This window comes from Lipophrys pholis (assembly GCF_963383615.2).
Source record: "Lipophrys pholis genome assembly, chromosome: 6".
Classification (NCBI taxonomy): Eukaryota; Metazoa; Chordata; class Actinopteri; order Blenniiformes; family Blenniidae; genus Lipophrys; species Lipophrys pholis.
In genome coordinates, this window is record NC_137629.1 from 30,681,890 (window position 1) to 30,707,065 (window position 25,176).

The 25,176-nt window shown below is 44.7% G+C and overlaps 1 protein-coding gene across 5 annotated transcripts; it reads right to left on the bottom strand.

Annotated features, from left to right (window-relative positions):
* Positions 1 to 2,562: 2,562 nt before the first annotated feature.
* On the bottom strand, positions 2,563 to 19,410 carry sparc (secreted protein, acidic, cysteine-rich (osteonectin)). 5 transcript variants are annotated; one of them, XM_080466375.1, is made up of 11 exons: positions 19,289 to 19,410; positions 18,754 to 19,025; positions 9,661 to 9,726; positions 8,658 to 8,744; positions 6,680 to 6,767; positions 5,542 to 5,663; positions 5,330 to 5,450; positions 4,280 to 4,413; positions 4,042 to 4,190; positions 3,788 to 3,936; positions 2,563 to 2,923 (listed from the first exon to the last, which is right to left on the bottom strand). In XM_080466375.1, exons 3-11 carry the CDS (start codon positions 9,715 to 9,717, stop codon positions 2,895 to 2,897), a joined length of 936 nt encoding a protein of 311 aa, XP_080322501.1. In that variant the 5' UTR covers positions 9,718 to 9,726; positions 18,754 to 19,025; positions 19,289 to 19,410; the 3' UTR covers positions 2,563 to 2,894. The 5 variants fall into 5 exon arrangements, with proteins under 5 accessions (XP_080322501.1, XP_080322503.1, XP_080322500.1 ...); XM_080466377.1 differs by having other exon boundaries at positions 18,754 to 18,973; positions 19,262 to 19,410; XM_080466374.1 differs by having other exon boundaries at positions 19,262 to 19,410.
* Positions 19,411 to 25,176: the final 5,766 nt, after the last annotated feature.

The window sequence follows — 25,176 nt, forward strand, 5'->3', positions numbered from 1 at the left end:
CCCCCTTTAGATGCAACCGGAGACACAGAGTTTATCTAGATCCCCACTGTGGGGGAGTTTTTAAGAAACATCGTTTGTAGTGAGTCACAGCACCCCTAATGGCCTGGAGTATGTACCGCGTGCCATCGTGTTGAGCCGTGTCCATGGTGACATTCTGTGGATGGAAGTTTTTGGGAGAACGCAGGGGAGAAAAAAAGTCTTTTAGTCTTTTAACCAGACTGTTGAAACTGGACTCGTCAAACCACATCTGGATCATTTAGAAACAGATCGACAATCTATAAGGAAAACAGTCTGAGTGAAACCAACCTGATTCAACCAAAAACTATAAAATGTAGAAATAAAAAAAATAAAAAAGTGTTGAAATGTAATTTAAGTGATCGATGAACACTGTGAAGGCCTTGAGGTGAGAGAATTTTGCATTACATTTGTTTTATATCTGACCAATAAATTGTTCCTATTCTCCAATAAAAAACCTTCTGCCAAAAAAAAAGTTTAATTTTCCATATATGACTTTTGTTATATATCATATTTGCTAAATCCGGCATTTTTATGCTGCTCATTGCCCAAATTTTCAATAAATGACACAAAAACCTTCACCAAAAACTAAATAACTCAAGAGAGTGGAGCCACAATGGTGGAAGAGGATCTTTTCTCTGAGTTCTATCCACTTTTTGTTTCACAACCTCGTTGTCTTGCTTTGAAATTCTTCATTTAAAAGCTTTAATCGATGTTTAAAAAGGAGAAGAAAAGTGGCCGTGATGATGTGGAGGTCATAAAAACCTCATTCTCTCCCACCGTTTGGGACAAAGCTCGTCCCAGCGCGGCGTGGAAGACGGACCGTGCCAGACACAGTGAGGGAGGAGCTTCTCTCGCAGGCTTTGTGTTCCACATTCCTGACTCTGGAGGAGCCGGTGTGGATGGTAACCGGGCGCCGCGGCCCTCTCTGGCTCTCTGCGGCGTCCCGGGGGGAACCTCGGGCCGTGAACACGTTGTTCCCGAGTCTCATCCCGTGATTCTGGAAACTGCGTGTCGCCTTCGCAGGGAGATGATGAGAAGTCCCTCAGCACTTTGACATTTGTTGTTTTCATGGGACATATTTGAAGCAGAGCCGTTTTCTGGGATCTGTTGATGGTTGTTATAGACTTTTAATTTGAAAGTAAAAGCTATGGTCTAATGCTTAGGCAGGCGATCCGATCACAAGTGACAAGCTCTAATGACTCGTCAGTGTGAACAAAACTAGTTCCCGAGGTGGTCAAGGGCGCGTCTGACCACCTCGGCTTCGCAGTGTGAACAGCATGCGTCGCCGATGCGTCGCCGATGCTTCGCCGATGCATCGCCGATGTGTCTCCAGACGGCGGCGTTGCTTTCCTGCAGCGTCGTGGCACCGAAAGCAACAATTTGTTTTTGGGCTCTGCCTCTGGACGGTGTGTGCCGCTCACACCTGACTTTAACAGCTTCTCTGATAAAGTGCATATATTCACTCCACCATCACCTGGATCACACGTGGAGTAGTAGAGCGGACCAATCACACCCACCTGCTACGTCCACTACCTTCGTTTTCTTTTTCTTTTTCATTTTCCAACCCCGCCTCTACGCATCAACACGACCTACAACTGAGCAAACGGCCTTCCTCACAGAGACGTGGCCGGTTCCCACAGAGTTCTACTCAGTTCATATGAGGGGGGGCAAGTGCAGAGGAGGTGGTGTGTGTCTGACTGTCAAACAGCAACTGGTGTGTAGGAGGAAATAGTTCCTCCTTCACGTCACCAAATCTGGTGGAACAGATGGAAGTACTAACAGTGACGACGCGTCTCTCTCCTCCATCCTCATGAGGTCTGCGAGCACGAGTTAACGGCAAAGTGTTTCTTAATGTTAGATTTCAAACAACACACACTTAAAAAAACAATTCTGTTTAGCAAATATATTACAGTTTATTGATTCTTCCACCAAAGTCAAGTATGGAACCATCTCTAGTCTGTATATTTAGCTTTTAATGGTCACACCTGTTCCAATAATGCTTTAAAATATTTAATATCTTACAGAACAGTCTGTGTTTTGAGGAAAATCTTTGACTTTCATTCTGCTGTTAATCCTTTTTTTTAAAAATCTGATCATATATCAGTCCATAAATAAAAAATGCATGCTATTAAAAGAAACCCTGATGAAAAGGACGATAAAGTGTTTATAAAGGAGCTTGTGAAAGATTATTTTTTGGGGCTTTTAAGCTCATGGTTGGAAAATAAACAGGGACTTTGTTGTACTTTGAGACCGTGAAACCAGCAGACAGACTTCCCGTGTGGATCTGATGAAACACACTCACTTCGTTTCAGTCTTTTATTCAGGAGACAGAGATGAGTTGATCTCTCAGTAAGAAACATGTTAACAAACTCTCAGCCTGCGAGGTTTTTCCCCAAAAACGTTCGGACGTCCCGACATTTCTGCTTTCTACCCGTTTGTTTGCATCCATCACACGCATACACACTCACACACGTAAACACACACACACACACACACACACACACAAATAACACCACCACCAAAAGAGTGCACAGACTAAAGGTGTGACGGGCAGGAAGCAAGCAGAAGGAGCGTTTATTTCCACACTTTATTTTTCAATTTACACTTTGAGTCTCCTCAGACGATCGGCCAATCAGAACCCAGAAAACATTTACATCAGAGCGCACGGCGTTTCTTTACTCCATCGTGTTAGTACAGACTGTGCACGTCTCGGTTGGAATCCTTTCGTAGTGGTATAAGAAGCAAAGGTCTTTATTTAAAAAAAAATAAAAACAAACAAACAAAAATATTTAGCCTTTAGCACCAATTTACTGTAATTCTCTGTTTTAACTGCGGGGGGCAGCAGTGAGTCCCGGCAGGGGTCCAACCGCAGCCGCTCAGACCACCAGGTCTTTGTCAATGTCCTCTGGAAACAGAAAACAACAACACATCAGGGTCTTTGTCCATATCTACTGTAAACACAACAACAAACACAATAAACTACTACTACTACTACTACTACTACAGTACTCCTACAGGAAAAATTACAATACATCCAGTCTTTGTATAAAATATTATAGAAACACGTACGCAAAAATCCCCAAGATTACATTGATCCATCTTTTTTTTATCTATTTTTTTTTGGAAACATGAAAAGTAAACCTATTTATTTGGTCCATAAATGCTCAAGAAGTGCTGTGTGAATGAGCTAACATGCTAACGAGTGCTATATGAGCTAACATGTGCTATGCAAGCCAGCATGCTAACATGTGCTATGCGACATAGTATCCATAAAGTACCAATAAAAGTGAAAAAGTATCATTAAAGGAGCAGTTACTCTCCAGGTGTGTGTGTGTTGCCGGGTAGATTAGGTGCAGCTGTGTCTGACGTGGCAACATTTAAAAAAATGAACCAAGTCTCTAGCTGAAAGTACGGCGACCTCACCTGGCGTTGAGGATGGAAGATTCATTTTATTTTATTTTATTTTTTGAGATTTTTTCGGAAACGGTGAGCCGAATAGTTAAGAAAGGTCATAGCATGCTATTCCCAAAGTTTTCCACATGTTTTGATGTGCCTTTCGTGTACGTGCTCCGAACACTGCGGGACTAGTTTACACATGTACGTGCTCCTAGGACAGTAATCTTTGCACCTCTTAAAGAGGCAGGCACAAGAAAAACGTAAAAAAAAACCCAACTAAAGTAAAAGACATTAATGCTGAATTTATTTTCCTAATTATTGACTTGGATGTGGGCTGATTCCGTCTCTCCCTCCTCGGGAGAGAGATACTCACGCTCTTTGATGCCGAAGCAGGCGGCCCATTCCTCCAGAGCGATGTACTTATCGCTGTCGGAGTCGCACTCCTCGAAGAAGCGAGTGGTGCAGTGCTCCATGGGGATGAGGGGGGCGCGCAGGGGGGACAGCTCAGTGTGGGTCAGATACCTGAAACACGGAGATACACAGAGTCAAAGATAGGAGGGGAAATCACTTCCTGGTGAGGGCGGCATCACAACAGCCTCCTGGTTTTACTTGTGCTGCCATACGTACCCGTCCACGGGGTGCTGGTCCAGCTGGCCAAACTGCCAGTGCACGGGGAAGATGTACATGTTGTAGTTCTTCTGGAAGTCGTGAGCCAGCAGGTCCAGGGAGTGGTCGCCGGCCTGCAGCCTCTTCTCGTTCTCGTAGATCTTCTTCACCTGAAAGACGCGTCGGCACAAAACACTCAGCAACACGACGGTCCGGAGGAGTCGGTCGCGCCGGTCAGCGTGGAGGTTATCCTTCTCACCCTGAGCTTCTGCTTCTCGGTCAGCAGGTTGTTCTCCTCGTCGCGCTCGAACAGCGTGACCAGGACGTTCTTCAGCCAGTCCCTCATGCGCAGAGGGAACTCGTTCAGCTCGCTGTCCATGCAGGTCTCGATTACTGAAAGAGACGTTGAACCGGATTGAAGTGTGATGAGCATCGTGAGGCTTTATACGATCTCGCTACTGAGAGGCTTTGTTTCCAAATGGAGGGGGTTTCTGAGGTGAACGATGTCATCAACGTATAGTGACACTTTCAGATAATCCAGAGTGACTCGGTGACGTGATGCTTCCTGGACACAAGCCCAGATTCAACCGCGCCCCGGTTCTATCGCTCTCTGACGAACATCACAAACAAAATCCTGACACTCCAGCAGCATAATTTCTCTTTCGTGTACATTCAGGCTGTCGAACAGCGTAATAGAAAGACGGTGTGAGCCGCGGTTCACATCCTCGTACGAATGTTAAAATGGCACCGAGACAAACTTTCAGCCACTTCATTTAGTTTCCCACCATAAACTTTCATACTAAAATCTCCGCAGTCGTGAGTCTTGACCTGATCTCCATCTGAGCCTGAGAGCCCTGACTGACGGCCTCGCACTGTGTGAGTGACTTCAGTCTGAGGACAAGAAACAAGACGAGTCCCGACGGATCCTCAGCTGCTCAGCTGCAGGCTAGGAAATCCACCCTACACACCCTCTGATCACACAGAGGACGAACCACGGAGGAACTTCGAATTAAATTTAATGCGTCAGTGATGAACAGAGAAACATCAAACCTGGGATACGGTGCTAACCACTGCACCACTGCACCACCGTGCGGCTCACAGTACAATAATTAAATAAGATTGTCTGGTGATCGCATCGCATCGCATCACATGATACCGTACTGTATATCTTGTCATATTGTGCTGTATCGTAATATATTGTATGAAAATGAGTTGTGAAACATTTGATTGGTGTGTGTGTGTGTGTGTGTGTGTGTGTGTGTGTGTGTGTGTGTGTGTGTGTGTGTGTGTGTGTGGAGGGGGAGCTCACATTTGCAGGGTCCGATGTAGTCCAGGTGCAGCTTGTGGCCCTTCTTGGTTCCCTCCAAGGTGCACTTGGTGGCAAAGAAGTGGCAGGAGGTGTCGTAGGTCTTATTGTCGGTGCCACAGACCTGGAAACAAGACACCCGGGGTCAGCCTGATCAGGAACCCTCATCCGAAATGTTGCGTTCGTGTGTTTGCAGGGGAAATCGGATCGCTCACGTGCTCGAACACGCCCTCGGCAGCGGGGCAGGTGGTGGGGTCCTGGCACACACACATGGGGGTGTTGCTGTCGTCCACCTCGCACACTTTGCCCTTCTTGCAGTGGTGGTTCAGGCAGGGATCTGCAGGAGAGACACACACAGGAGAGGAAAACTCAGATGGCCGGAAGAGAAAATGAGCTCATAAACACACGAAGCCTGTCTGGAGCGGATTACAGGGTGGAAAGAAGGCCGCTCCCTGTCTGGAGTTTAAACGTCTTCTCGCCAAAAAGGAAGTTTTCAGCGAGTGAAAAGGAAATGTTGACAACTTAATTAAACAAAATAAGCATCTTTCAAACATCTAACAGTATAATACTCTGAAAAAAGTCGGAAAACAGAGCAAAGGATTATGGGACGTTATTTTCCTGGATTTTGTCTTTAAGTTAAGTGCAGCTATACCTGTTGGTTCTGTATTTCTGTTATTGTTTCATCATCATCTGTTATTGTCGCGTGCGATGCGTTCGAAATTCGAGTTCTAGACGAGGCTCAGCGATCCATTAATAGCACGCTCTGTTGGGGGCTCAGCTACGAAATATCGAAATGTTTATTTTCTCCCAGATGTTGTGGCGCCCCCTAGAGGCCACCCCGCCAGTAGCCATTTGCCTATATTGTCTAATGGGTGAGCCGGCCCTGTGGACAAGCCCACTCTCACCATTATACTAAAGCAGGATCCTTCAGAATAAAACCACTGGGCAATATCTCAGCTGGGACTGGGTTGGTTAAGGAGCTGTTCAGAATGAAGCAGCCGGCTGTGTCTCCTGCTCAGGTAGAACATGGTGTACCAGCGTGTCCTGCATTCCTGCGTGTGTGCGTGTGTGTGTGTGTGTGTGTGTGTGTGTGTGTGTGTGTGTGTGCGTGCCCACCGTACAGACCGCCTCTCACGACACTCACAACCCGTCATTACAGACTCTCACTCTGTCATTACGGATGTTTGAATTTAGAACTCTGAGGCTTGGATGAACCCGGACGCCTCTGCAGCTGCAGGGCAGAACCACACACCGAAGTGTGTGTGTGTGTGTGTGTGTGTGTGTGTGTGTGTGTGTGTGTGTGTGTGTGTGTGTGTGTGTGTGTGTGTGTGTGTGTGTGTGTTGAAAACTCACTCTCGGCAACAACGTCTTCAATGACCTCAATGGCTTCGTCAAAATCTCCGATCTCCACCTGCACCGGGTTGGCCCCGACCTCGAGCTCCTGCAGGAAGAGGTCAGAGGTCAGAGGTCAGAGGTCAGAGTTGAGGAAAAGAAGAAGTGTGTTCGGTGTGGAACCTCTGGTAACAGCTTTTAAATGCATATATGGAAATGTGGGTAAAACAGACACAGACAACTGGTCGCTGAGTTCTTCTTTCACTAGTTGAAACTGGTTTCTAGCTGGTTATTAAACTGGTTTCTAACATGTTTCTGATGTGAGTGTAAGACCTCTCTCACTGGATTTTAACTGATCTGGTTCATTTCAAAACGGTTTACAGCTGTTTTGATTGAAATTAAACTCTTAACTCTTTAAACTGGTTTCCAACTGTTTTTATTCTGGTCATTTTCAAAATGCTTTTCAAACTGGTTTAGTTTTTTTTGTTTTTCCAGCATTTTCAACGGTTCATTGGACTAATTTTCAAACTGGTGTTTAATCTGTGTTATTCTCAGGGTTCACACTCGTCCCTAATGTCCAGTTTACATGACGTTAAATTTGAAGTAAAAAAAATTTTTAGTTTCAGGAAAGTTTCACATTTACACCCGTTTCCATGGCAACGGCAGGAATGCTGTTAGCATGCCGAGGTGAACGATCGGATCGGATCCTCAGTTAGTTCTGTTTCTGTCCTCGCACGTCTCCAATGGATCCTCCCTGAAGGACAAACAGAGTCCGGGACCAGAATATCCCACGATCACAAGCGTCTGGGTCCACATTGTGGCTCCACACAGAAAAACCCAAAACCACTTCCTGAGAGGCTGAAGTTAGCGGCGGTGGGATCGCGGCGAACGTTCACAGAGGCGGCTGGAGGGACGTCGCCGCTCCACCCTCGTGTTTCAAACTAAAAGCCTCCATCCAAACGTCAACTGATTTTCAGGTTTAATTTCCCCCCCGATTCAATTAACAATCACTAACTTTGTGACGATAAAAAAATGTATTTGAGAATCCGCATTTAGCTGCTACAGGAAATCGGACGTCTTGTTTAGATTATAATTATTTTTTCCGGTTTCAGTCAGGAGGAACAAAATGTGCAGCTTCTGTAGCCGACGTGGATTTCCTCTGTGGTTCACATGGTGTTCATGAGAGACTGCAACATCCAGATTATAGAGCATCTTCCTCCCACAGCTGTAAGTCCCAGTCCTCCACGTTTACAAATCTCAGCCGCGAAGTGACGTATCGACCAAATCAACAGCCGTACGACATCAGGAATGTTCTGCTCCTAAACCGTTGGCCACAGCAGGTTTTGGCTCAGAGTGAGAACATCTGCTTGAGTCCGCGCTGAATTAGTCCCTGCAGCTCTTATTGGGGAAATGTGTTTTTATCTGTTTTTTGGACTCCTACAAAAAAGCTTCTGGTGCAGCTGCAACGTCCAAGATGAAAACGAGATGGGACGTGAGAAAAATACCGAGAAGTAAAAAGTGTGAAGAATCAGGAAACGGAAACATTTGAGGAATAAAGAGGAACTTCTCATTCTGATCCTGGTGTAAAAAAATAAATAAATAAAAAAACCTCCCTTTAAATGAATGGACGTCAGTTGGTTTGCACTCTAATCACAATTCTAATCACAACTCGAGCAAGACTGGATGACAGAGGAGGTAAGGCTCCACAGTCTGATGGACACGTTAATGTGGAGGGAAGCAATGTTTTATAAATATTTTACTACGTCCAAAATAGGAATGTTCAGTTTATTACACACCCATTAGACCCCCTCAAAAAGAGAGAAAGACTCCAAAACTCTTCCGCTTAATCCAGGATTAGTCCGTCTAAAACCTCCGGGTTTATTTATTCTGGGAATCATGGGACTACTGGGAAGAAGCACACAGCGACAGGACAACAAACATTTCCCCTCGTTTACAGAGGCGCACTGAGATGAACCGACTTCAGAAGATTTGGACTGACCTCAGCGATCGGCTCCTCCTCAAAGGTCTCCTCAGCGACCAGCTCCTCCTCCACCACAGGCTCCTCCACAATGAGCTCCTCCTCAGTCTGTGACACACACACACACACAATAAATACTCAATACGTAAACAAAGACAGATATTCAGAGATAACATGAGGGCGGTGGACAAAAACCACCAAGCAAATTGTCAAAATTTCAGATTTTTAAAAAAAAAAAAAATATTTCATTGTATTTTGAACCAAAGAAATTATTTCGATTTATGTTGAGTTTTGAGTCATTTTCAGTTGTAATTGTTTGGTTTTGTGCAAATTAGATATACCCCACAGCAAAGAAAAGTTTACATTTAAAAGGTATTGCGGCACTATTTTGACAGTACAGCCCACCTCAAGATGAGATTGGCCTCTGAGCTGAAGTTACTTTAACATCCCTGATCTGAAAATAACTTTTAGGATGAAATGAAAACATTCCAATAAATCCATATATGTTATAGAATAACCTGACTTAAAATTCTGCTTTAACTAAATCTCTCTTAGTGGGTTCACAGTGTAAAGATGCACACAATAAATAAGCCTCATGACGGCATGTATTTCATCAACAAAGAAAATATCTATAGTGAAACAGAAGATAGGTAATTCAGTGCAGATCAGATGCAATTAATGTTTTAATATTTGTTTGTTCGAGATTATCTATCTGAATATGTGTGAGTGGAGCTGAGTCGTGCACAAGTATCGTGATTTTAAAACAGACAAACACAAAAAACTCCATTAGGACGGGAGGAAAAAAAGAGGAGTTTTACACACACACACACACACACACACACACACACACACACACACACACACACACACACACACACACACACACACACACACACACACACACACACACACACACACACACACACACACACACACACACACACACACACACACACAGGAAAGGAGACCCACAAAGGAAGGAACGTTGTCGTAAAGGAGTAAAAAACCCTGCGGTGTGACTCACAGGAGCAGCCATGGCGTGGCCGGCCAGGCACAAGAGGAAGACGATCCACACCCTCATCTTCAAAGTCTGTGGAGACCAACACACACACACACACACACAGCTTTTATTCTTTATTCTTCATGTAGAGTAGCCAAGTCGACCTCCACAGCTGGTTTCATTTCAGCCGGCCACATTTTTCCCCTGAGGAAGGTTAACATGGAAGAATAACTCAACAGGAATGGGAGGAGATGAGTTTTCTCAGGGAGCCGCGTGTAAACAAACCCCAGAATAACGTATTTAATGATGGAAGGCAGCGACTCTCCAGCTGAACTTACAGTGGAAATGCTTTTTCGTACTTTGGATCATAAAATGACACGTTAAAAGGCAGAATTGACTAAAGAATAAACCCAAATGTGGCAAAAGGTGAACAATAAAAATGACAAAAAAAACTAAAACCAGAGTGTTATCTGTCTCGAGGTTGTGTCTGTAGTATTCTCTCTACTCTTTAGCTGTTGGGAAGTTAAACTTACAACATAAGAAGAGAATTAAATTTACAGTTGAACGTGTACAAACCAAAAGAGGAGGAGAACTGAAATTCTGAGAAACTAAAGGAGTCCACAGGACGTTCCCTGAGGCACTCCTCTTGATAACTGAATTAGATAATGAGCTGAGATGACGAGGAAACTGAGGAGACACGGCGGCTTCGCAGCTCTTCCACAGTTTTTCCTTACAACGGGAATGAGAATCCCACCGGAGCAAAACGTGGCTTTAGCATTAGCATTTCTGAGACGTGTGTCTTCACCGGCGAGCAGCTTCAGCTCATGCTAAAGCACACTCAGTGAGAACAGATCGTCAGCATTTGTGTACAACAAAAGTAACAAGTTTCGAACTCACCGAGTAACAGTTAGCATTAGCATTTTTGAAACTAAGAGCAGCTAACGCTAATGCTAAAACAAACCAGTACTCGGTGACAACAGATCTTAGAAGTAACAACTTTTAAACTCATTGAGTAACGGGTATCTTTAGCATTAGCATTTTAGAAACTCTTCACCAAAGAGCAGCTACGGCAATTGCTAATGCTAACGCAAGCCATCACCCAGTGAGAACAGATAATCAACTTTTGTTATGTACAACGAAAGTAACATGTTTTTTTTTTTCTACGAGAGTAACAGTTAGCATTACCTTTCATCTTTATTGAACACCACTGGCTAACGCTAATGCTAACTATGGGCTCAGCAAGGAGACTGAAGTTCTTCAACTAGATTTTCACCGTCAGCAAAGCAACACGTCATATTTCAGTAACTGTAACTGAATAAGTAATGGCTTACTTTAGTGTCATGTGACGTTTAAGAAGTTTCCATTATTCTCAGACGGCGTTTCAGTGAAAACAGACGTAATGGAAAATCTCAGCATTCAGGGACAAAGAGCTCAGTCTGCGTTGTGTTTACTGACACCTGCCGATGAAGCCGCTGTGTGTGTGTGTGTGTGTGTGTGTGTGTGTGTGTGTGTGTGTGTGTGTGTGTGTGTGTGTGTGTGTGTGTGTGTGTGTGTGTGTGTGTGTGTGTAAATATGAGCCCTGTGGCCTCTCTCTCTCTCACACACACACACCTGTAAGCCTCCAGACGGGTTTTTCATGGTCTCCTCTCCCTTCAACACAAAACTACATCCACATGTAAACATTCTCTCTTTACCAGAACTAAAATGAATCCAAGTCGCAAACTGATTCCTGAGTTTTAATCCAGATTTAACTTGTTTACCTCTGAAACTACATGGATTTATTCTGGTTATGTGCCTCTGACGTCAGATTGAGATTATTATTATTATTGGTTTGTGTCTCCCTTTGGTCATTTTTAGCCTCAACTGTAACCGCTTTTGTTTGTTTTGTGTTACTAAACTGAGCCCGGGTGCTTTTCTAAATGAGGACATGAGACACTATACTCACAGCTGTTCTACAGATATCAAAAGCAGAACAGAGTGAGTGTCTGCAGTAGTGTAGAGAGTATCCAGACATGATTGCAGACTAAAGTGTGCAGGAAGAGATGCAACGTGTCAGAATTTAATGTATTTTCCTGCAGCGGAAGCGACATTCCGAAGCCTTTAACTCGCAGCTGCTCACGCAAAATCACTGCCCTATTAGCTGGAAAAACCAACACCATATATAGTCATTTAAGTCAGTGCTAATGATCATAAAACATAATAATTTGCTAAGCTGTTGCTTTTAGTGGCCCGTGCGGTCTGCGGTGAGGTGGAGTCGTGCACTGGCGTGCTGCATAAATGTTCTAAATCCTGCAGTCTGCTGCATGAAGCATTTTTCATCCAGAGTCTGGTGGAAAACATGAAATATTTCTGAGGCAGACTTCATTTCCTGTGATATATGAGAGCAGAATCTTCCTTCTCCCTCCCCGCTTGTCTTTCTCTTCCCTCTCAGCCAGGATATAAGGACTGCTTTGTTTGGAAAATGGAGCGTTGCACTGTTTGGTCTGCTGCTCCTTCTCGCCAACACTTATCTGTTTCCCCCCTTTTGACGGCGACTCAGTGAGGAAATATCTTATCAGCATCAGGACGTCTGCTGTGTCCGGAGAGCTTCAGCAGATCAGAGATCGGCACCGTGAGCTCATCCGAGGCTGTCGGACATATCACAATTTCTCAAGTCAAAACACATAATTTTTGCGTTTTTTGTTTCAGAAAATTCTTTACACGTAAACAGTAGTAAAGCTGATAAATATGTAGTTTTCATGTTGGGCCATGAGGTGGCACTGTTGTTCGGTTTTTGTACTGAAACCACGCATATACGCTATAAACATTAATAATAAGAGTAGGAGGACACTGGTATGGACAGACGATGAAGTTGGATTACTATTACGGTGACTCTGTCCCAGGAAAATATGGACTGGGAGTCTTGACCCTCTGGAGGAAAACGTCCATTTAATCGTCCCTGTGCAGAATCAGAACAGACCTATTTTGTGGAGTAGCAGCAATTCAGAAGAGTTACGTTTTTCAGTGACTTCGAGCGCCGCTGTCGTGAAAGCGACACTCAAACGCTACGAAGGGTTTTTCTGTTTTTTGGGCTAAAATTCATTTAATTTGAGACGCAAGGTTAACATCTATTATGTAGGGTCTCCTCTGTGTCTTCTGCCAGTGGGACGTTGTCTCTGGCGTCCACAGGTTTGCATGAAGCAGACTTTAGTCTGCACTGTTCCGAACTACTTTTAATACTCAGCACAAATCTATTTTTTTTTATGTGTTTTTATGACTATTTATGACATTTTTTCCTTTTATGCTTGATTTTATAATATGATGATGTGAAGTGTCTTTGAGTGTCCTAAAAAGCACTGTACAAATAAAATATATTATTTATTTATATATTTTTTTACTTTATTATTAAATTTTTTGATTATTATTATTATTATTATTATTATTATTATTATTATTATTATTATTATTATTATTATTATCGCTGCTCGGAGCCACTGAAAACGTAACTTTTTGAAAACGACTCCCAAGGTGGGACTTCTTCTAAACACTCCGTCTCCATGTAGATGGAGGAAACGCTGCTACTGTGCATGCACACCACAGCCATAGTAAACAGTTCCTCTGCACATGCTCAGTAGAAGGACAATAACAACAAACATGGCGGCCTCCAGAGTGTGTGTATGTGACGCCCAGTCCAAATCCTCCCGGTACTCGGTGGCTTTATAGTTGACGGTCTCCATAATAACAATCAAACTTGGTGGTCTGTCCACTAGAACGCCCCTTCGTTAATGCGTATAATGTGTTCTGCTGCGTGTGTGTGTGTGGTTTCATTACAAATACACACAACAGCACCTACTAGTGGCTCAACATGCTGCCTCATCATTTTCAAAACGTTGTCGTGTAAACACGAAAACTTTTCTGAAACGAAAACTTAAAGACAACGGCGTAGTTTCAGGTAAACGGGGCCTCGTTCTGTCACCGATACACACGGCTAAACTACTACGTTCCTGCAGTAAAGCCCTTTATTCAGCCGCTGAGTGGGATTATCAGAGCATATCAAGGTCGACAAATCTGTGACTCCCAGGTTTCGGTCAAACAGGTGAAATCATTTCCACATTCGCAGCCGCTCTCTCCGATGAGGAATCAATCGTAAGTTGAACTGAATAAAAAGAAAGCGACTATATGCGACTCTCTTCTACCGTGGTGGGATTTTGACACAGTTTGTGGGAGATCAGTGGGGATAATGAGATTTACCAAAACAAGAGCCGTGCATACTCTGGATTCCTGCTGCCGGGAACAAAGTTCAGCCGTTCAGACCAACAACACACCAATCAGAGCTCCTCCCGACGCGAGCCGGCCGGCGTGTCGGGACACGGCGAGGAGGTGAAGCCCCCCCCCCCGGAGTCAGGACTGAATACTTTGCGTTCTGTGGCGTGAAAGGAGCCGAGTGTTTCTCCTCCTCAGACACGCCGGTGTTTGCTTTAATGAGCCCGTGACATGAAACTTTCTGCGAAGGGAAACACGTTCCCACAGGTTTCAGTCTCTTCACATCTCACTGCTGTGACCTTCAAGCTGCACCTGCAAGTCAACATGTTTCTCTGGCGGCTTTCGGGAGTTTGTTATTCGCGCGCAGGAAAAACAGCCAGAAAACTTCAAAAATGTATCTTTAAAGGCTTTTTAACAAGCTCGAATATGATCAAAATACATGAAAACGTGAGGATAAATCTTTTTCATTTATGTATTTCTCACAAAATTAAAATCCACTGTGTTCTAAGGAAAGGACAGTGGAATGGCAAAGAATGAATTGTTTCTGTTTTGTTGCTTTGATTGTAGAAGTTTTACTATATAAGAAGTTGTTGTACATTGACATTGACATCGTTTGTTTGTTTTAATTTCCTTTTCTGTTTTTGTTGCATCGTGCATTTGGTTGACTACTATATATTGTGAATATATAATATGGAGCATGTTTAAAATAACATACATTTACCAAAAATATCTGCATTTATTAAAAAAAAAGTCCCGGTCAGCGGATTTATTTGCCACCTGTTTCAAAAACTGACAAATATTCCCATGAACGTTTTTGAAATAGAAGTATGGAAGAAAAAAAAACAAAACAAAAGAAAAAAATGAAAGTTGTTTAAAAGGTCGAGTGAGACGTTCCACTACTTCTCCCCCGTCTGAGCTTTTCCACATCGTGGAAAACTACCTGGACCCGGTCAGCGGGTGGAGATGGCGACGTCGACACACAGCCTGCAGACAGAGAAACGTCTCTGTGCGCTAAATATAAAAAAAATAAATGTTTGGCTGACGGGAAATTTCCTACAAATGATTGCAGAGTGTGAGCGAGCAAACAGGAGTCGGACATTGTGAAAAGAGGAGAATGGGGGGGGGGGGGGGGGGGGGGGGGGGGGGGTCGGTGTTTGAGTTGGAGGGACGTCGTGTTCCCAGTCGCACGTCCGATTCGGCCGCATGTGGTGACGTCACGGCGAAAAACAAACTATTTCTTTTGGACAGCGGCTCTCGCAGTCAAACAGGGCGGAGAGGGAAGACCTCAGGCTCATGAAGGCCGCCCTTCTTCCCCCCGCTGAGCCGCTTCGTTTGGGAGGCTTGTTTGGGTAAAGCCAGTGCAAACTCGGGACGGAGGAAAACAACCTGGACCCAAACTTGTCAGGGACACAGAGGCCCGCCTCACTTTCTCACTTATTTTCTGTCTCTCGGACGGGAGGGACAGATTTAGAGACATTCCTCCCCCTTCTCCTCGGTGACATAACGATCGGCTGCACAAACACACGGCAGGTAAACAGGCGAATGGACAGTGGCTTCCTCTGTCTGGGACCTGCTCCGAGCCTTCGAGGGGGGGGGACCACAGACACACCTGATCCCTGCTCCATCGTCCACTCCTCACATCCGAGAGATCAATAAATAAAATGTCAGAAACCCGAGTCTGAACTCACATATCGGCTGCCGTCCCGAAGGAGAAGAAGTGTAGAAGGGTCGAAGGTCAAACAGGTGCCAGGATCAGCTGTTTGTGGTTAAAGTGGATGAAGTGGCTACACTGGGCTGGTCACCGCCGTTCTGCAGACGTCAGGAGCAGAACTTAGTCTGTTTCAAGGTTTAGCAGAACGGGCGTGGAACCCTGTGACTCATCTGTCCTGATGATGTAGAGGACTACCTGAAAGACCGATAATCACATTTCTTCTTTTCAAAGCTCGGGGGTTGAGAGCGTCCAGAGATCAGTGCAGACCAAAGTGTCAGTGTTGTAAAGCGCTGGCAGGTCATTGGAAGGTCTCGGGTTCGATTCCCCCATCCGTCCACGTGTCCTTGAGCAAGACAATGAACCCCAAATTGCTCCAAATGGATCAACTGAGAATAATTTGGGGCCCAGTGCTTCGAATCGATCCGTTGGAAGGGAGACACTGGACCCCAAACTGATCCCAATGGATGGCTTGACCCTAACCCTTCCACGGCAGCCGCCTCCATTGCTGCGTGAATGTGTGCATGAGTGGGTGAATGTGGCCACCGCTGACAGGTTACATCAGCGAAAAAGTCCTATAAGTGAACTCTATTTACCATTTATCAACGTGACGCCCGAGAGCCTCAAGACACGACTGAGTACTGCGTTAGGAAACAAAAAATAAAAGTCAGCCTAGAACCTGGAGCTAGCATCACAGCTAAAGGAGCTAAAGTGAATGTTGTTCATTTTTAGACTTTGAAGTGGAATCTGTGCCGTGTGTAGAAGTTAGCTTCAGAGCTGATTACGTGACGACTCGTTTACCTGGCGACGGTGTAACCCTTCACTATGTAACTTTAGTTACTTTATCTCCTTTGAAGATACATGTGGTTTTTTTCCAGTTGAATATCACTAAGGTAGTGTCTCATAAAGGAGTCGATGACCGACAACAACAAACAGAGGAGATGAAAGCGGCATTCGCGGGAACAAACGGCTCTGTGAAGTCTGCATTAAAAAAAACAACAGAAATAAACATCACATGAAAACTGTCATAAAGAAAAGAGGGGCGGATAAAATGAAAGTGCGCTGGTGGCTGGATGAAAGAGGCAGAGGGAACAAAGGCCACGTTGTACCGGAGAGACACAAAAACCCTCCGAAGACTGAATCCGGCAAGACAGCGACACAAACATGGAGGGATTTGTTCCCATGAAGGGACCCACTGAGAGGCCAGGTACTCAGATTCTCAGATTACACAGATCCTGCAGATGAAAACGATTCTTTGTGCTTGAGGCGGGGGGGGGGGGGGGGGCTAATGCTAACTCATAATCTAACATTTGAGGTGACCTGACTTGAGGTGCTGCAGCGTTTATTTCCTGGGAATTGAAGGTGAAACGGAACTCGTCTCTTCGAGCTCACTTTAGTCTGCACCGATCGCTGGACGCTCGCTCGACTACTGAACACACAGTTAAAGCACATGCAGGAGCGACATTCCCGCTCTTTTCTGCGGCTAGAACCGCCGCGAACACACGGATCTCCAAACTATTGCCTTCTGTAATTTGACACCAGCATCACTGCCTGATAAGCTGTAGAGTACATCCAAATTGAACAGTTGGAACAGTTTGATGAGGACATTCGTATCTGAATGAATCATTTGTAAACAATAAGTATTGTGGTATTAATTCGGGCTTGTAATTTGGCACCAGTCCCATTTGCCTGCTGGATTAGCGAAACTAAAAGTCTAAGAACTATATTGAGATTTGGATTTAAAAAAAAAAACTAAATTAAACTTTTTCCTCAACATTTAGACTCAAATTTCACTTTCCAGGACTCAGCATACCTGCAGAAAAGCTGCGAATACGCAGGCGTCTGAGCTTTTTGAATTCAGAAGGAAAATAAGGACTAAAATGGACCAGATCAACCGATCAGGAACTGGTCTGGCACTACTTTCCCCCTGGATGTCATTCATGGTCACGACAGTAATCCGATTTCTCTCAGAATAAAGGAGCAGGAATCTGATTACTCTCTGACAGTCCTGAAAACTCAAACTTGCACAAACAGCTGGTAACCGGTCACCATGGCAACCCACATTCCTTTACAGGGGAGTAATGAGAGAGGGGGAGTCGCAGAGCGGGGGGTGGGGTGGGGGGTGGGGGGGGATCCCATTACTCTATCAGGCTTTGTTCAACTCTCCTCCTCCTTCGTCTCCTCTTTCCTCCCTTCTTTCTCTCGGTGTGAAAACCTCATTTAAGCAATAAAACCGTCACACTACGAAGTGGAATTGTTGAAAAGATGAAGTCAAATAAACATTCAAACTCTCTATGCTATGTCTTCACCTCCACTGCTTCTTCTCCTCCTCTTACTCCTCCTCCTCCTCTTCCACCTTTTCTTTACTTTTCTCTGTTTGGAAACTTTATTTGGAAAGTTTTTTCCACAAACAGCACGGATGTGAAAATTCACCAAAATACCTAAACCAAGCAAATTTATTGAGGTAAACATAAATAAAAAGATTAACAATAAAATCTAATTTAAACACCGGCAGGACTCTGCATCGCTCCTCCTCCTCTCAACCCCCCCCCCCCCCCCCCCCCCCTCCTCCATCCCCCCTCCTCCTCCTCCATCCCCCTCCTCCTCCTCTTCATCCAGTGCCGATGTGGCACACAATGAACCCTCATTATTGCAGATTGTTTGTCTGCAGGCTGTGATTTACTGACTGTACATGCGTGACACGCACGCACGCACGCACGCACGCACGCACGCACGCGACGCGCGCGCACACACACACACACACACACACACACACACACACACACACACACACACACACACACACACACACACGCACGCACACACAGACACACACACAGCCTCTTAGGCGTCTCACACTCAGCTTTAAGTACAGTTATGTTGGATTGGCAGCAGGTGAAAAGCTGCAGTAAAAACCTTCACTTCTATCTGATTTAAAGATAAAGACATTTCTGCAGGAAACAGACTGATTCCACATCTTTTTTTTTTTTTAAACAAAACCTTCTGCAGGTTAAAACTGTTAAAAGTTCTGCTTTTGCCCAGAATACTGACTAAAACACCCCAAACCCTTGAGGCGAGATGCAGTAAAGTGACATATATAAGTGACCCTGGGAGCCTCTGGGAGTCTCATTGTACAAGGTCGGTCAGTTCTCGGAGCTTCATCTTACCTTCAGAGCAGAAACACCCAGAAAGAAGTCAGCTGTGTTGACGGCCCGAGACGATCTGACAACTTCACCAACTTCACACGCAGCACATCTCCAGTGGGACGTCCCAGTATGGACTGGACCTCCCCTCCTCCTTCTGCGGCCCCGGGTGTGGCTTCTGGAGAAATCTGCAACTCCCACAGACGTCAGGCAGCCCACAGCCGGAGAGGAAACTACCTGCAGGCTTTTCACGGTGGGTTTGACGTGTGAAGCTGAGTTATTTTCCTCTCGTCAAACTGCATTTTATGTCAGAAAATAGAGGAGATTGAAATAGTAACACAAAACAGCAGCTGCTTCTTCTGGTTCCAAATACAGAAAAAAAAAAAACTTTATTCAGGACTACAAACGACAGAGTAGAATTGAGTACCACAAACGAGAAAGAAAAATTGTGTATTAAAGACAACATAGAAAAAGTTAGAATCAAGGACAAAGTACAATTCAGTGCTAAAGAACAAACTATAGATCCTTGTACCAGAGCTCACAAATAAGACTCCAGTACCAGAGGCAGCAGCACAGATTCCCAAACTAAAAACCATAAAGAAGAATCTAGAAGCTGCTGAGCTTGATGGTGCCTCGTCTGTACGTTCTAAAGAGAGAACTGGTTCATGTACGTTTATGTGTGAAGATCATTTTGAAACTTTTTCCTCTTAGTGACTCATGAAGCTTCCTGTGGACGATTCAGTCCTTCAGTCCTCTGGAAAACTTTCCCATCTTGTCGTGAGTCAGAGATCAGACACCTGCCAGGCCGCTCAACAGGCAGAAGCAGTCGATTGCTTATCCTCACTCACTCTGCTTCCCCCGGGGGGGGGGGTTGGTTTTTCCCACAGAAAGCAGACCTAAGCTGATGTGAAGAACAGCTGGACGAGGGGGGAGAGGGAGGGGGGGGGGGGGGGCTGGTGCGCCGCCGTGCTACGTGGCGTTTTCCATTCTGACTGTAAGCTGAGGATGGAGAGACACAGAGGGGGGAGGAGGGGGAGGAAAGACTGGAGGAGGTGTCGTGACTCTCTCTCCTCCCACATCACTTATTCTCTCCTTCGCTCGTAACTGTGAGGACATTTTCTTCTTTTATTTGCCTCTCTCTTTCTCTCACTCTCTCTGCACCCCCCCCCCCCCCCCCCCCCCCCTCTGCAGACGTGGCAGTGGTCTCTGTGGATTTGAGCTGCAGAGCTGTAATTATTCTCTGGTGCGGTTGCATGAAGCTGCAGGTCTGATGACCGTGATGTCTCCACACGCCTGAGTCTGCACCGCCACGTTACACACACACACACACACACACACACACACACACACACACACACACACACACACACACACACACACACACACACACACACACACACACACACACACACACACACACACACACACACACACACACACACACACACAGTCTGACGCTGATGAAACTGTTCACTGTGTTCTTTTCTTTTTCTTCTTCTAAAGAGCACGGTATATGAAAACTGCAGGCCGATCAAAGATTACTGCATGGAATAAGTAAAGAGCTGCATGTATGTGTTTTCTCTGATGTCAAGTCAATGACTACCAGGTACACTGGTTTGTATAAGTACTCATACCTTTTGAAGTCTCTCATATCTTGACACGTGTTTCCAGATGACTTAGAGTCGCTTTGCCCTGAAAACTGCTCTGGCACATGGCACCACGAGAGGAAGCACTTCCTCCTCTTCCCAAGATGGGCATGTGTGGGCGGAGCCAGTCCAGCTCACACAGACACAGCAGATTCTGAATGCAGCTCCTATGATCCAATATTCAAATGGGGGAAGGTCAATGGAAGATAATCTGTGGGACATGGTCAATAGATAAATGGTTGCTAAGTTTTACCTGATGAAAGTTTTCTTCTGTATTGAGGTGAGGAAATGTGACGTTTTATGCAGATGACACACAGCTGTATGTTGCTGTTTGGATGTAAAAGGCTTCACATAATTTATTATGAACATAAAATTGATGTAATTAAAATGGAGTTTCTGGATTTTAAAACTTTTGCAGATACTGTGGCAGCTTTAAAAATTTTTTAAAAAAGGCCTTGTATCGAGTGAAGTTCCCCTTCATGTTTGGGACTACTTTACACTTTCTTAAACTTCCTGTTTACCTGTAAACGGTGGGTGATAAACTCTCAGACAGTCTGGAAGCGAGCAGCTGCAGGATGGAGGGAGGAGGAACATCGATATTTAAACATCAAAGCCGAACTTCAAACCAGCGTTTCCTCCATAAAGTCACAGCGGCTCTTAAAATGAGGCGGGCAGCGTGGCGGCGCACAGGAGGACCATTTAGTCTGATGGATGTTTTGGCTTCAGAAACACTCCTCCTCCTCCTCCTCCACCTCCTCCTCCTGCTTCATGCATAACAGCAGAAACTCAATATAAATGCACTCGGAGGTGAAAATCACATGTTTGCTTCATTTAAAACCGAAAAAATAGAAATAGAAACTTCACAGAAACCTCAAAAACATCTCAATCAGGTTTTACACGCTGAAAGCTGCTTGAGACTTTAAAAAAAAATTTTTTAATTTAAAGCTGCTCCACACACAAGGAGGAAGATGGTGATGGTGATGAAATGAGGATGAATGAGGATTTCAACGAAACTCAAATGATAAAAGTGGATAAAGATGACGAAGATGAAGGGAATATTGATCATGAAGAAGATGGTACGCGAGTCCCGCTGGGGATCCTCTGGGGTTTCTTTCACTGAAATGTGGCGGAGTGACGGTGTGTTCGCGGGATTTTGTGGATCCTGTCGGCAGATCTGAACCTCGAGGCGCTCGGCCTGTAATTACACCCACACGCTTCTGTCTGTACGGATCTGTGAAGAACAAACTGTCCACAAAGCCCAGAGGAGGACCGGACCTGAACTCCGTCCAATCAGATGACAGCACGTCCGGCCGGATCCTCCACAAGCAGTAACAGAAGGACCTCAAAGCTTGTTTGAAGTGAAAATTAGAAAGTTTCGCCGCGTTTTGGGTGTTTGTTTACACGACAATGGTGAGAATGCAACTTTTTTGAAAAAGTGGGGCCAATTTCCGTGGCAACTTTTCTGAAATGCTCCTCTGAACGCTCACCTCCGCCGTGGTCAATAGTTCTCCTGCACATGCTCAGTAGATTGTCAAGAACAACAAGGTTTCCCTCCAGAGTGTCATGACTCCCGGTCCACATTCTCCTGGGACTACTTTTATAGTTTAATGTCGTGCCACATTATGTAATAATAAGTGATAACGTGTATTTTCTAATAACTTGTTACATATTGAAACAGTTATTAGAAAATATGGGTTAAATGATTAAATGCACTCAGTGGGATTTACAATCTGGTTTCATTTACTGAAGAAAAAAGAAATGTCTGGTGGAAATAATGATCGACTTGTAACTTTACAAAATCTAACGGCCACAAAGTCAGGTGATCTAAAAAGTTCAACCTGATTTAGAGCAAAAACAAAGACTGACATAGAATTCTAGTCCAACTGAATTTTGCCCACATTTTGTAATAACTGCGTAACAAGTTATTACAAAAAGCGACAAAGTTTATTACAAAATATGCTGAAGAATTTTATGACAAAATGCGGCGTTATTACATAATGAGGTGAAAATAAATTCCATTATTACATAATGTGGGCGGTACACACCTGTAAGAGTAATCTGGCTTTGTCCTCTGTCTATACGAATGTTCGTACACTGCTTATACACTCCAAAAAAGGGGTAGCCCAAATATAAGATATAAACACAATATTTGACACCAATAAAACCGATAAAACTCTCTTGGCTCAAGCAACAAGACTGAGGATAAGAGCAACTGTGATCAAATAGTGAGATTTCTATCGCACAGTCATTGCAGGTTAATTGTACCTGTGTTATTTACACTATACTTCTTCTGTTAAAAAATGCTACAACATTACATGCCCTTGGATGCCCTCTGGTGGCCATCGGGGCCCTATGCGCCCTCATATTGTTTGTGCGTCGGGCCGGTTCGGATCTTATCGCAGGTGAATATGAAGCCAATCATATCGTGATCTGAATGTTTTGGTGAGAGTTGCTCTCGTCTTTGTTTCTTGTGCTCCTCTTATCCAGAGCGCCGCCGCCGCCACCGCCGCCGCCGCCGCCCACCTGCCTGTGTTCCGTCCACAGAGGACGAGCAGCAGGAATGTGAGATAAGTTCAGACTTTTATTGGCAGACATCTGATCCACGGCACAGCCACTCTTTCGGTTTTGGGATCAGATCGGGGCGCGTTTGAACCAGTCCAGTGGAAAGAACCAACAATCGGCTCGGAGTCGAGGCTGTTTTCTGAACATGTTCCTGCAGATTTACGGCTGAAGGGAGCAGATCGCGATAAGCTCAAAGTCAAGCAGCAAGAAACAGGCTGTAAAAAAACACTGCATCTCGAGATCATATCGATCTTTTACATCAGCGGTGGGTTTGTTTTAAATAAGCCTGGAAGTACAGAGAAGGAGAAGGAAGGAGGAGATGACGCCACTGAAATAACGATGAACAATCACAGCTGATGTGTTTCATGTCACGAGTAAATCAGACGCTCAGATTTCTGTGAGTGACGCTGATTGAACCAATCGGAAATACTGGAGCGATGAAGAGTCAACCAATGGTACTGGTTGCTATGGCGATTCCAGAGCGGCAGACAGACAGGGCGGGAGGAGAGAAAAATGGGTTCACGATGTGAAAAGAGAAAACTTTCTCGTGACAAACGGGTAAGGTCTTGATGTTATTCCGGCCCCAGTTAAACGACAACATTTCAAGTGAAAAAACGAATTTTTGTTTCAGAAATGTTTTGCAGTTACACAGCAAAGTGTCAAAAAACGATGTCTGTTTCCACGGAAACGACAGAAAACGATGCAGCTAACCCGCCAGACCACAAGTTAGTGCGTTTGGTTGTTTTTGTAATGAAGCCACACACATGAGTCCCGGGAGAACATGAACTGGGAATCATGACAGTCTGGAGGAAAACGCCTTTTAGAACTATTTGCTACGGCTGCAGTGCGCATGTGCAGTAGCAGCTTTTCAGGAAAATTGCCCCACCCCCACCCCAACCCCCTCGTTTCCATGGAGACGGAGTCGAATCGTTTTCATAAAGTTGACTACGAGTGCGGTTGTTGTGCAAACGGACACAGAGAGCACAACGGAAGGTTTTCACCTTCACTGGACAATATTGTGTAAACACGTCTCTTTAGTGTAATATTATTATGATAAACATGATTATTGAATCAATCATAAAACACAATAATAATATTGTATGACCCATTGAAGGGACGGTCCTCCACAGCTTCCCCTGACATGACTCCTGGTCTGGGTTCCCGGAAGGTTCTGGGTTCCCAGAAGGTTCTGGGTTCCCAGAAGGTCCTAGAACAGAGGAACTTTCTCCTGGAAAGGCGAGGAGCTGCCGGGTGGCTCATGTTTGTTCTCCACAGATAGTCTCCACTTTTCACCGCAGGCTGTGACGTCCTGCTGAGGTCCTCAAACAGGGGACACACACACACACACACACACACACACACACACACACACACACACACACACACACACACACACACACACACACACACACACACACACACACACACACACACACACACACACACACACACACACACACACACACACACACACACACACACACACACACACACACACACACGTTCGGTTTCTCTGGCCTGTTTGGTGTGAGTTCACGTTTTCATATTCTTTCATTCACTTCACTGACTCTGCATGCTTCTTCCTTCCACTCTAGAAAATCCCACAAAGAGCGTCGCTCTCTGACAGGTGATTATAGTTTGGTTTGGTTTTTTTGTGGAGGAAAACTCAACATCACACTGACTGGAGGAGCAGCACAGCGCCTCCTGGTGGCCACCCAACTACTCTAAGAACTGACACACGCACAACTCCTAATAACAGAGAACTGGAGAGAGAAACACTGAAACGTGAACAAAATGAAAAGACACAGAGATGGGATGGTCAGTGTGTGTTTGACATCTTTAGTTTGGTTGTCTCCAACTTTAAGTGGAGACAAATAAAGACTCACTTTCGCGTCTTTACAGCAGAAATGCAAACCCTGTTTCACGTCTTTTCATAGCTTTAATTTGAGCTTCTTTAAAACTGTTGATGTTCACCTGCATTGTGTATCATAAATAATAAACCGTCAATGTGTTTGTATCTGTGCTTGTTTGTTATCACACAGATTTCCAGTTTGACCTTTGTCTCCGTTTTCTTTCACTTTGATTTACAGGATATTTATGACGACATGCAGCCACAGTGACACTTTCTTTATTGTATAAACTGAGAATTTGAATTAGAAGGAGGAATTTTAATGAAGATGATTGATTCTGTGTGTCCTCCAGACAGACAATGAGAAAAAAACAACAACTATGGGATGTC